The sequence below is a fragment of the Corythoichthys intestinalis genome, chromosome 22 (assembly GCF_030265065.1).
Source record: "Corythoichthys intestinalis isolate RoL2023-P3 chromosome 22, ASM3026506v1, whole genome shotgun sequence".
NCBI classification, from domain to species: Eukaryota; Metazoa; Chordata; class Actinopteri; order Syngnathiformes; family Syngnathidae; genus Corythoichthys; species Corythoichthys intestinalis.
The window spans coordinates 6019122-6031474 of record NC_080416.1 but is presented as its reverse complement, the minus strand read 5'-3'; the positions used below and the strand labels follow the sequence as shown (position 1 = coordinate 6031474).

General features: G+C 39.8%; 1 protein-coding gene across 2 annotated transcripts; it reads left to right on the top strand.

Annotated features, from left to right (window-relative positions):
• Positions 1-1626: 1626 nt before the first annotated feature.
• On the top strand, positions 1627-11954 carry LOC130910350 (major histocompatibility complex class I-related gene protein-like). Of its 2 annotated transcripts, none has more exons than XM_057827559.1 (8): positions 1627-1854; positions 6608-6874; positions 6985-7257; positions 8351-8650; positions 8710-8814; positions 8891-8908; positions 8998-9102; positions 9170-11934. In XM_057827559.1, exons 1-7 carry the CDS (start codon positions 1788-1790, stop codon positions 9093-9095), a joined length of 1128 nt encoding a protein of 375 aa, XP_057683542.1. In that variant the 5' UTR covers positions 1627-1787; the 3' UTR covers positions 9096-9102; positions 9170-11934. The 2 variants fall into 2 exon arrangements, with proteins under 2 accessions (XP_057683542.1, XP_057683543.1); XM_057827560.1 differs by lacking the exon at positions 1627-1854 and adding an exon at positions 3168-5615 and having other exon boundaries at positions 9170-11954.
• Positions 11955-12353: the final 399 nt, after the last annotated feature.

Below are 12353 nucleotides of genomic sequence, written 5' to 3'. Positions count from 1 at the left end.
TCACTAGTAGACGTCCAATCGGAGCGTGAAGAAATATCAAAATGGTTAAATATCGTGATACTTTGTATCCCAAAAGGCTCTCGATATGCTCCCGCTAAGACTCGGTATGACGAGACGCCGATTGTAAAGCAGCACATGCTGAAAATTACAACAACATTTTCTCACATTTAGCGCCAGACAGTGTTTAAAATGGTGTGAAATTTTTAGCGTCTTTTTTTTTTTTTTTTTTTTTTTGGACATTTACAACATTATTTAGCAACTTAAATATTTTTTTTTAAATGAGAAGTTTTGGACCTGATTTTTTAAATCCAGAAATAAATATTTAATTTGAATCATAAATATATATCCTATATCCTAAATTTTAAATCAGGAAACGGTCTGAACTAAATATTTAGCTTTATATGCAAATTCACATGACTGGAGACTGAAAATAACAAAATAAAAGCTGGTGGAGCAGCTCAGACTGTCTGTTTACGTTGCTTGAAAATGAATAAAACCGACTCAACGGTGGCAGTCTGCTCTTAGACATGAGTCATTGTGATGATAACAATATATGGGTAAAATACATATTTAGGAGAAAATATTCAAAGAGTATTTTGTGTGCTCCATCTTTTATGTTATTATTTCCGGTCTCCAGTCATCTGAATTTGCATATTAAGATAAATATTTAGTTCCAACCGTTTCTTGATTTAAAATTTAGGAAGTTTAGAAGTTTATGATTTAAATTAAATATTTAGTTCTGAATTTAAAAAATCAGGTAGAAAACTTTAAAAATGAATATTTAAGTTGCTAAGTAATGGTGTAAATGTGCAAAAAAGTGAGTCTAAAAATTTCACACCACGTTTTAAACACTGTGTGGCGCTAAATGTGAGAAAATGTTATCGTAATTTTCAGCATGTGCTGCTTTACAAACGGCACCCCATTCGATATCTCGTTTTAATAAGGTGTCACTGATTAAAAAAAACAAAATGGAACCAAAAGGTTGCGACTGAAATCTCTGTCCCTCCTAACTCAAGGGGTGCCATTGACGGCACGAAACGCCCAATCCATTTAGATCGGGAAGGGCGAACGAACTTTCGCCCAATCAAAACCAGAGAATACGCAGGAATCCTTTCCGATTTTCGGGTTATTTTAGTTTTAGTCACTGCCGAGTCATTTTTGGAAATTCCTGCTCACTTCCTGTTCTGAAACCCAAATATCAACCGGAAGTAACCCAGAAATGGCGCGAAATCAACAGGAAGTGACAGAAAATCAACAGCAAATGGCCCCCAAATGATGCTCATTGGTTGTCATTGACCGCCATAGACGTCCAATCCGTCAAATGAATTGGACGTCTACTAATGATAAACTCAATTCATATCACAGAAAAATGATGAAATCTCTTGTATTTTATGTTTTTCCTTGTATAGTAAAATAGTGTAGAAATATTTCCTGACCCATGTATCGATAATTGTTATATCGCCACATGGAATATTGTCGTGAATCCCCAGAGGTTCCCACCCCTAATAGTAAGTTTTGTATTAAAGGAAAATAAATTGTTGATATTAAAAAAAAAGACAAAAAAAAAAACCAACAACCTCACACCAGTCCAGTATCGGCATCATTTCATTTCGTAATTTAAAGTGTTAAAGTAGGTTCCCGCCCATTCGTGGTCATGTGATTTCCCAGAAATTCACATTTGGCGAAAGTGAAAGCAAATTAACGTTATATAACCCAGCTCAGGTAAACGCTTCGAACACTTTGTCTGATATTCGAGGGTCGACGTCGGACTGAAAAGGAGGCAAAAAATGTGCAAGATGAAGGAGTTGGTGGCACTTTTGCTGGTGGCTGTGCAAATTCAAAACGTCAAGCCCGGTAAGTCCATTTCCTCATCATATTTTTCGACTGTGACGCACTTAACGAAGCAACGCTCGCTTCAAAGTTCACCTCAAGATGTCAAGTGGAAGAATTCAAGCTTAGAAGTCCTGTTTGGGGGTAAAAAAATAATGTTTCCACGTTCTAATCATTTCCAATATGAACATTTTTGCCCTATTGTTTATCTCGTTCATGTACAATGTGTCCCTATAATTTTGAAATAGGCAAATCTTGTTCAAATACCTGCAAATTAGGAGTGGGGAATCTTCTGATATGATTTGTGTTACAAGGTTCACGATCACGATGTTCTCACGATATGGTGATACAACAATAGTCGATACGCGGGTCAGGAAATCAATTAACTATTTTCTATTAGAAAAACAAGCTATTTGGAAGTGGAAAAATCTTATGTTTGAGCTCTTTCTTAAGTGCAACGTTTCTGTAAATAAATACAGTAACACTAGATTATTACAGCAAACTAATGAGTGTCTTTCTGAACTCATGACCTGCCATTGACAACAATAGACGCCCAATTCCTTTTGACTGGGAGGGGCGAATGAACGAATTCGCCCCTCCCAGTCAAAAAGGAATTGAACGTCTAGCACCGTCAATGGCATTCGTGAGTTCAAATAAACACTATTTGAGGACAAAATGTACAGAACATTTTCTCACATTTAGCGCCAGACAATGTTTAAAATGGTGTGAAATTTTTCGCGTTTTTTTTTTTTTTTGCACATTTACAATATTATTTAGCAACTTAAATGTTTGTTTTTAAATGTGAAGTTTTGGACCTGATTTTTTAAATTCAGAACTAAATATTTAATTTAAATCATACATTTATATCCTATATCCTAAATTTTAAATCAGGAAACGGTCAGAAGTAAATATTTAGCTTTATATGCAAATTCACATGACTGGAGACCGGAAATAACAAAATAAAAGCTGGTGGAGCAGCTCAGACTGTCTGTTTACGTTGCTTGAAAATGAATAAAACCGACTCAACGGTGGCAGTCTGCTCTTAGACACGAGTCATTGTGATGATAACAATATATGGGTAAAATACATATTTAGGAGAAAATATTCAAAGAGTATTTTGTGTGCTCCAGCTTTTATGTTGTTACTTCCGGTCTCCAGTCATCGGAATTTGCATATTAAGCTAAATATTTAGTTCCAACCGTTTCCAGAATTAGCATTTAGGTTATAGGATATAAGTTTAAGATTTCAATTAAATATTTAGGCCTGGATTTAAAAATTCAGGCAGAAAACTTATTTAAAAATGAATATTTAAGTTGCTAAGTAATGTTGTAAATGTGCAAAAAAAGGTGGCTCTAAAAAATTCACACCACGTTTTAAACACTGTGTGGCGCTACATGTGAGAAAATGTTGTCGTAATTTTCAGCATGTGCTGCTTTACAAACGGCGCCCCATACGATATCTCGTTTTAAGAAGGTGTCACTGATTAAAAAAATAAAATGGAACCAAAAAGTTGCTCCTGAAATCTCTGTCCCTCCTAACTCAATGGCTGCCATTGACGGCACAAGACGCCCAGACCGGGAGGGGCGAACGAACTTTCGCTCAATCAAAATCTGAGGATACGCAGGAATCCTTTCCGATTTTCGGGTTATTTTAGTTTTCGTCACTGCCTAGTCATTTGTAGAAATTCCTGCTCACTTCCTGTTCTGAAACCCAAATATCAACCGGAAGTGACCCATAAATGGCTCGAAATCAACAGGAAGTGACAGAAAATCAACAGCAAATGGTTGTCATTGATCGCCATAGACGTCCAATCCGTCAAATGAATTGGACGTCTACAAATGCTAAACTCAGTTCATATCACAGAAGAATGATGAAAAAGCTTGTGTTTTATGTTTATTCCTTGTATAGTAAAATAGTGTAGAAATATTTCCTGACCCATGTATCGATAATTGTTATATCGCAACATGGAATATTGTAGCGAATCCCCAGAGGTTCCCACCTCTAATAGTAAGTTAGCAGTAATTTCGTATTTAAAAAAACAAAAAAAATGACACCTGTCAGTAGGCCTGTCGCGATAACAAATTTTAGTGTGCGATAATTATTCTCATAAATTATTGCGATATGCGATATTATTGCGCCCCCCCCCCCAATTTTTTTTTAACCAATTTACAATAACACAGTGCGAATACAGTATATATTAATAGATCAAGTACACCCATTTAAACACGATTAATATTTACTCTTAAATTCAAATATACTTTTTAAGAAATCACAACTAAAAACAATAGACCCTGCCTCTTAAGTAAAAAACAACAATATTGATACCGCACAGAAACACAGAATAAATAAAATGTGTTTAATTAAAAAAAATTGCACTTAATAACTTAAGCATTTAGGAAAATGAAAACATTTCCCGTCATAGCTTCTGCAATGGTGTTCCATAGGAATGCAACGATACAGTTAAGTCATGGTTCAGTACGAATTTTGATATGGGGGACACGAATTTTGAGCCGATTCAATACATTTAATGCTCTGTTAAAAAAAAAAAAAAAAAATTGTATTTTTTTTTATTTTTTTTGCTCACGAGCAAAAATTAAATTGCCATCATATAAACATGCATTTTAGTGCATAATATTTATGTGCTTACTTCTTACTGATATGAAAAAAAATTGTATAAAAGTGCTGAGAACAATCTTTACTGTTTGTAAAGTGAGGCAGGGCACACCGTTGATTTCTACAGCTCTCTTAGCAGCTAGGTTTACTACATGAGCAAGACATCCTATTTATGGTCCGAATCCATCTGTGTCACGTACTGAATTAACAATATTTGCAACATTATCTATAGTCACTGGTATGGATTGATTTGGCCTTCTTAACCTCATGTGACAAATGACAGTTTAGAATTCATTGATGTAGTATATGGACCACATGTCCCATAATCACTCTGGGCTCACGTAGCCAATGGCATGGACCGTAGTACATCTAGTTTGCCATTTCATGATATTTAGTGTGTGCGCGCAAGCATATGACGGCTTTCATAAACAGGACGAGTTTGAAGCACAGCGCTCTTAATTTCATTCAGCTGTTCGTTGTCAAAGTGAGGTTATTCGTAGCAGCCAAGTCGGTAACAATGTTTTGGCGGACTTCGTTGTAAATATCCAGCGTTGTGCCGAAAAATAGCCGCCCCGCGGGAAATGTCACTCCTGACGGGAGCGCCCACACGTCAACAACACCGGCGCGCCATAGATGGTCCACAGTCACTCCGGAGCACTGACGCGGCCGGTATACGTTGAACAAAAGGATATAATGGGAACGATTGGCTCCGGCGCTAGTTTTTGCCGGACCTGGAACGAAGATGCATTTTGCGCAGTTGGTAACGAACTTTTAACAGCACGTCTGCCGCACGCGCACACACACGTGCACGTGAGGCGATAAATCGCAGCGGAAAAATTACCGGCTTCATTTTTATATATCGCGCGATAAATGGAATTATTGCATATTGCGACAGGCTTACCTGTCAGTCCAGTTTCGGCATCATTTCATTTCGTAATTTAAAGTGTTAAAGTAGGTTCCCGCCTCTTCGTGGTCACTTGATTTCCCAGAAAGGCACATTTGGCGAAAGTGAAAGCAAAGTAACGTTATAACCCAGCTCAGGTAAACGCTTCAAACACTTTGTCTGATATTCGAGGGTCGACGTCGGACTGAGAAGGAGGCAAAAATGTGCAAGATGAAGGAGTTAGTGGCACTTTTGCTGGTGGCTGTGCAAATTCAAAACGTCAAGCCTGGTAAGTTCATTTCCTCATCATGTTGTTCGACTGTGACGCACTTTACAAAGCAACGCTTGCTTCAAAGTTCACCTCAAGATGTCAAGTGGAAGAATTCAAGCTTAGAAGTCCTTTTTGGGGGTAAAAAATAATGTTTCCACGTTCCTATCATTTCCAGTATGAAAATTTTTGGTTTATTGTTTATCTCGTTCATGTACAAGGTGTCCCTATAATTTTGAAATAGGCCATTCTTGTTCAAATACCTGCAAATTAGGGGTGGGAACCTTCTGATATGATTTGCGTTACAAGGTTCACGATCACGATGATCTCACGATATGTCGATACGCGGATCAGGAAATCAATCGACTATTTCCTATTAGAAACACAAGCAATTTGGAAGTGGAAAAATCTTACGTTTTAGCTCTTAAGTGCAACATTTCTGTAAATAAATACAGTAACACTAGATTATTGCAGCAAACTAATGAGTGTCTTTGTGAACTCAGGACCTGTCATTGACAACAATAGACGTCCAATTCCTTTTTGACTGGGAGGGGCAAATGAACGAACGTTCATTCGCCCCTCCCAGTCAAAAGGAATTGGACGTCTAGCGCCGTCAATGGCAGCCGTGAGTTCACATAAACACTATTTGAGCAGAAAATGTTGGTATTTTGCATCAATGCAAAATTTAGACACAATTTAGGCGTGACGTGTCATCGCAGGCGGCGCGTATTTTCAAAACTCGTCTCACCAATTTCTCATTGAAATTTGAAGGAATAAAAGGCACAATGCGCCTTGTTTCATTGAGTCGTTTTATTAGTTTTCTAGATATTTATTTGTAAATTGATGTCCATTTTTTGGGACGTGACACTGTTGTTTTTTAAATGAAAGGCTACATAAAATGATGAGTTTGATGAAAATGTTTTCAGGTGTGGCTGTGTGCCAATCATTTTAAATGGGATGAGTAGAAGATTTTGGGATATCAGATGAACAAATGTTTTTGCTTTTTCTTTCAGTGATTCACACGCTCAAGTATATCCGCACAGCGTCGTCTCAAATTCCAAACTTCCCAGAGTACTTGAGTGTCGGTTATGTTGACGGTGTTCAGATTACCCACTACGACAGCAAGAGCGGGAAATATCGACCCAAACAGGACTGGATGAACAAAATCACAGCTGAGGATCCAAGCTACTGGGAGACACAAACACATATCATTATTGGTAATCAGCAGGCGACTAAAGTCAGCATTGAAAATCTTCAAAAGCGCTTCAACCAAACTGGAGGTTTGTTGCCGTCCAACTTTGGAGCATTTCAAGACATTTCATGCGCCGGTCGCCTTTTTCAGCAGACGTTGGCTTATCTCTGGACACGCCGTCACGTGCCTTTCTCTCAGGTGTTCACATGTTCCAGGTGATGTATGGCTGCGAATGGGACGATGAGACCGGCGAGGTGGACGGTTGGCAACACTTCGCTTACGACGGAGAAGACTTTATATCGTTTGATTTGAAGGGACTGAGGTGGATCGCGGTCAAGCCGCAAGCTGTCGTCACCAAGCACAAGTGGGAACAATTTAATCTTCAATACAAGAAGCATTACTTCACTGAGGAATGTCCTGCCTACTTGAAGAAGTACGTTCGCAATGGGAGGGACTTCCTCATGAGAACAGGTACAATCTTTGCACACCGCCGCCTCCTACAGGAAGTTGACTCCCACGACAGCCTTTCCTTGTTTAACCCTTTCCCTTCTCCACCTCTTTTGTCCTCTTATACACTCTCTAATTGTCCATCTTTTGTCCTCTCATGCTTTCCATCCATCTTTTCTCTCCTACATTCGCATTTCTTCCCAATATCTTTTTTCCTCTCACATGTTCATTTTCTCCTATCCACGTCTTTCATCTCACTTGTTCTTTTCATCGTTGGTCCTCTCACGTGTTCTCTCCATATTTTTTCTTTCATTTGACTTATGAGCCCTTCATTTTTTTTGACTTCCTCAGTCTTTCTAAAGTTTTGCTCCCATGTTTTAACCATCTTTTTCTTTCTCTCAACATCTTTTGTTCTTTCCGTTTTTGGTCCTTTCACACATTTTGTCTTGGTTATGTCTGTGTTTTGTCCTTCAATCTTCGTTTGTCTTCTCACACATTCCCTTCATCTTTGCTTCTCTTGTAGATTGTCTCAACCATGCATCCTTTTTATCTTTGCCCTTTACATATTTTCTCTCTCACACTTTATTTGTTGTTTCTTCTTTTCCTTTCCCTCTTTTTCCTCACACACTTCCACCATCTTTTGTCCTAAAATATTCTCTGTGTATCAGCCAAATTTCTGATTTGTGTTATTATTTGTAATTTTACCCCTTACCACTTGGGGCTGTCATTCATGTCTGTCCACTTACCTGATTCAGTTCAGCCCCGGTACGCTTAAAATGACAGCTAATCATTTCGCAAGTGTTGCTCGTTAGGAGGGCAAAACCGTTTTTGACCGTAGGTTCATGCATTGTGCTTGAAAGGAATGTACTCATTTTGTTTGTTCCGTTGTGAATACGTTTTTGAGTCTTTTGGTTTGTTACTTTTATTTGGGTAAAGAGCATTTGAGTTAAGTTACAAGACGCCGCCAAAATGAACTATTAGATAAGAGAAATGGACTCGCTGTGCATGCTACGCTTCTTCAACTGCACTGGGCGCACGTCATCACAAACTCCTAACTGTCATCCAATATTAGACTGGGAATAGGGTTTAGTCAGTACACTCTGCATTTTTGGTCCAGAGCTTCCGCGGATCTCCCTGCTGCAGAAGACGTCGCGGTCGCCGGTGACCTGCCACGCCACAGGATTCCACCCCAGGGAGGCCGACCTGTTTTGGAAGAAGGATGGCAAGCAGCTCTTTGAGGATGTGGAGATGGGCGAGACCCTCCCCAATCACGACGGGACCTTCCAGACCACCGCCGACCTCATAGTGGTGGACGCCAACGCCAAGTACGAGTGCGTCTTCCAGCTGGCCGGCGTCCCGGAGGACGTCGTCGTCCCGCTGGACCATGCGAAGATCCTGAGCAACGAGCGTATTGAAGGTGAGTCGCATGCGTCCGTTCTCGTCAAACGCCGACATCACGTCTGTTGCTTTGTGAAGCGGAAGAAAGGAGGAAGACGGCGCTGGCTGTCGGCATCCCGTTGGCGTTCCTCGCCCTGTCCCTCACAATTGTCGTCGTCGTCATCGCTGTCAAATGCAGAAAACGTATGGGACATTTACTCTGTCATCAATTTCTTTAGTTGCCGGTAATGACAACTTTGCTTGTGTCTTTTGATTGCAGCCAAATACATCCAAGCTGGTAAGTCCAAATCTTTCCTCGGAGATAAACAAAGCCAAAGAGGAGGTCTGACACCCACTAAATCTTCCCATTTGTTTGCCTTCTGGCAGCCGTCTGCTCAGATTCTGAGCCATCTTCACCTGTGAGGGCTCTCGAGCTCGCTTCTCCTACCTCCGAGACCACTTTAGCCGAGCCCGCTCCTGGGTGAGACGCCGGTAAGTCCAACACACTCGGTGTGCTCTTCTTTCAAAGCACAGTCAATATTTCTTGTCCTTTTTGCAGGCTTCGGAAGACAATCGCAATGTTCCAACGCAAGTGCAAAAAGACTGGATTTCTTGTCCAATTGGGCCAAATTTGCCACGGGGACTTTTGTGCTTCCGCCGGTGCATTTCGAGATAAAATTGATATATTGAGATATAATGAGGCTGCACAGCAGAGGCACCTTCACTTCTCAGGTTGTGGGGGCCATTCTATTGGCCAGGTTTCAGGAACTAAGACAGTTCTTGAGTGTATGTACAGTATTTAAATATAAGGGAAATTGTGCAACATGTTATTTGATGTTTCCTCATACATTCATGTCAGATGAAACGGTTCCAGTGATGTTTGTGCATGGCAATGTTCTTGTACTTTTCAACTTGAACTGACCACGTTGTGATAAGTGGTTGAAAGACAGAGTTGATGAATCAATGCTAATGTAGCGAACCATGCGGGTGGATGACTTGTGCTCTTCTAGGCCAAGACACCCTAATTCTTTATTGAACAGCCAACAACTCAACAACTACTCTACTTTCTCACTCTTTTTAGACTCTCGCGCTTGCGCACGTCATCAACCTAAGACACATTTAACCGTTACAATATCAATCTAGCATAGGCGAAGTTTTGACCTTTGGGGTAGGGGGGGGCACAACATTTTGATGACCCCGAAACACAGCGTCAGCAATAAAATAATAAGTTGACAATGAGTGTTTTTTGTTTCCCATCATTCTCAAGGGGAATTCTAAATCAGGCTGCTTAGGCAATACTTTTCGCCAAGATCGTCGTCATTGAATATGGTACGCCGGCCGGTGTCGTACCAATGTAGTTACCCCAGTTAAAAATTGTATCCCTTGAGCGGAGCCATATGGAGGTAGATTTGTGTCTTTATTATTCAATCCAAAAAAAGTTGCTTCAATCAAAATATATATTTTCAACAAAAAAAAGTCGCTTTAACCAAAAAAAAAAAAAAAAAATCTGAACGCAAAAATAAATTTGAAACTCAAAAATATCCTTGTGAAAGCTATCTTTCTTTTTGATTTTGAATTTTTTTTTTATTTGAAGTCAAGTTTTTGTTGAATTGAAGCAACTTTTTTGATTGAAGTAATGTTGATTGGGCCACATTTTGGCTAGGAAATTTTTGTCTAAAATAATTTTGACCCATTATGAAAATATATTTTTGGTTAATTTTATTCATTTGTGTTGCAGTTTTATTGCTTTACAACTTTTATATAATAGACCCTACTCACCGACGTCACAGAATGACGTGTCCCTGTATCCGGCCGCCATATTGTCCGTCTCTGTTTAGCCCTATTCTCAATGGTTTCAATTAGTCGTTCGGTTCATAGAGCAATTCATGGAAGCCCCAGTGCTTTCAGACGCTGTAAACTCATTGGATGCGTTGCATAAAAGGCGTTATGTGGAAAAGCTTCAGTCTATCCATTGGCCAGATCCATATTTGATGCCTAAATCGATATTTTTCGACCCGCTGTCTTCGCCCTCTCTGCCTGACATCTGCTACCCTGATATCTACAACTATCTTGTCCACACAAAAGCAGCCTATTGTCACCAAAGTTTGAAAAACCTTAAGAGCAGCACTCTAAGCAACATTACCCTGTGTGATTTCTAAAATGGCGACAATAAAAAAAAAAAAAAAGTTGACTGCGATGGCCGACGCTTCAAGGATAGGTGGATATTGGACTATTTCTTCAATAAATCACGCAACAACTGTGTCTGCCTCATTTGCAAAGAGACAGTCGCTGTTTTCAAAGAGTTCAATGTGACGCGATAATATTACCGAATAAGACGCTGACATGTACGACATTACAGGGAAGATACGCAGCGAGAAATTATAGAAACTAGAAGCTAGTTTCATTTCACAGCAGCAGTATTTCGCAAGAGCGCGAGTGTCGAAAGAGAACGCCACAAAGGCGAGATTGTTGAAAATATGAATTAATGAAAAAAAAATAAAGTAAATGTGACACACAGAAGGGCTTGCTAAAATTTGTTTAAATATATTGTTCTATGTAAATCAGCCAAGGTAGCCCCCCCGCACTTTTACCACACCAAATCTGGCCCCTTTGCAAAAGGTTTGGACACACCTGTTTAACTGATGATCCGTAGACGAGGCGAGCTTCTTTCACTTGGTACCAGCTAAATATTATTCAAAATGTAATGATGGTGGAAGAAATAAGCATCTTGAATTTGAAACGGTATGTTGTCGGCGATTAGCCTCGCAATGATCTTAATTGTGGTTGTCAGCCCAAAACCCTCTAAATATATATTAAATGCATCTTACCAGATATAAAATGACTACTACATAATCCGTGGTAATGGTTTGGAGCCCAGTTTTCTCGTCGAATTGCAGCAGTCCATCTCGCTCTCCTCTCCTGGTCTCTCGGAATACGGTAAAACTTCAGGTCTCTCAGTCTATCTTCTCTGTTACTGCAACCGACCGCCACACACGCCTTCACCATTATGATTATTAATGTTAACGAGCAGAAAAACACGCCATAATAGGAGGAATTTACGTAGCAGTAATGCATATAGACCCTACTCACATGATGTCACAACCACGCCTCCGCGCCATGTTGTCCGTCTACTTGTCGCATATAGACCCTACTCACCTATGTCACAAAATGACGTGTCGCTGTATCCGGCCGCCAAATTGTACCTATTTTTTTAGACCTATTCTCATTGTTTTCAATTAGTCGTGCAAGTTATAGAGCAATTCATCGAAGCCCCGGTGTTATCTGACGCTGTAAACTCATTGGATGCCTTGCATAAAAGGTGTTATGTGGAAAAGCTTCAGTTTATCCATTCGCCAGATCCGTATTTGATGCCTAAATCGATGTTTTTCGACCCGCTGTCTTCGCCGTCTTTGCCTGACCCTGATATTTACAACTATCTTGTCCACACAAAATCAGCCTATTCTCACGAAAGTTTGAAAAACTTTAAGAGCTTGGAGGCTTATAAATGCTACGTTGCTCGTTGGGTGAAACAGGTCCTCGTCCACGAAAATTCGGCAGGAATCTATCTTGTGCTCGGGAAGGTGAGTTACGAAATTTTCAATTCAAAATCTTTTGTTCTTGCTAACATCCACTGTCAAGTCTAATGCATTTCATGTCATTTGTCAATGGAGCTAGGGCTTTTAATGTTTACATGGTTTAGCGATAGCACTCTCACTACATACATGTATAATATGTAATAAATA

Bases quoted from the DNA above. Each gene is read 5' to 3' on its own strand.
- LOC130910350 (XM_057827560.1), top strand. From the start codon at position 5,549: ATGTGCAAGATGAAGGAGTTAGTGGCACTTTTGCTGGTGGCTGTGCAA. The intron at 7,258-8,350 runs GTACAATCTTTG...TTTTTGGTCCAG, and splicing joins GGACTTCCTCATGAGAACAG to AGCTTCCGCGGATCTCCCTG. The intron at 8,651-8,709 runs GTGAGTCGCATG...TGCTTTGTGAAG, and splicing joins GAGCAACGAGCGTATTGAAG to CGGAAGAAAGGAGGAAGACG.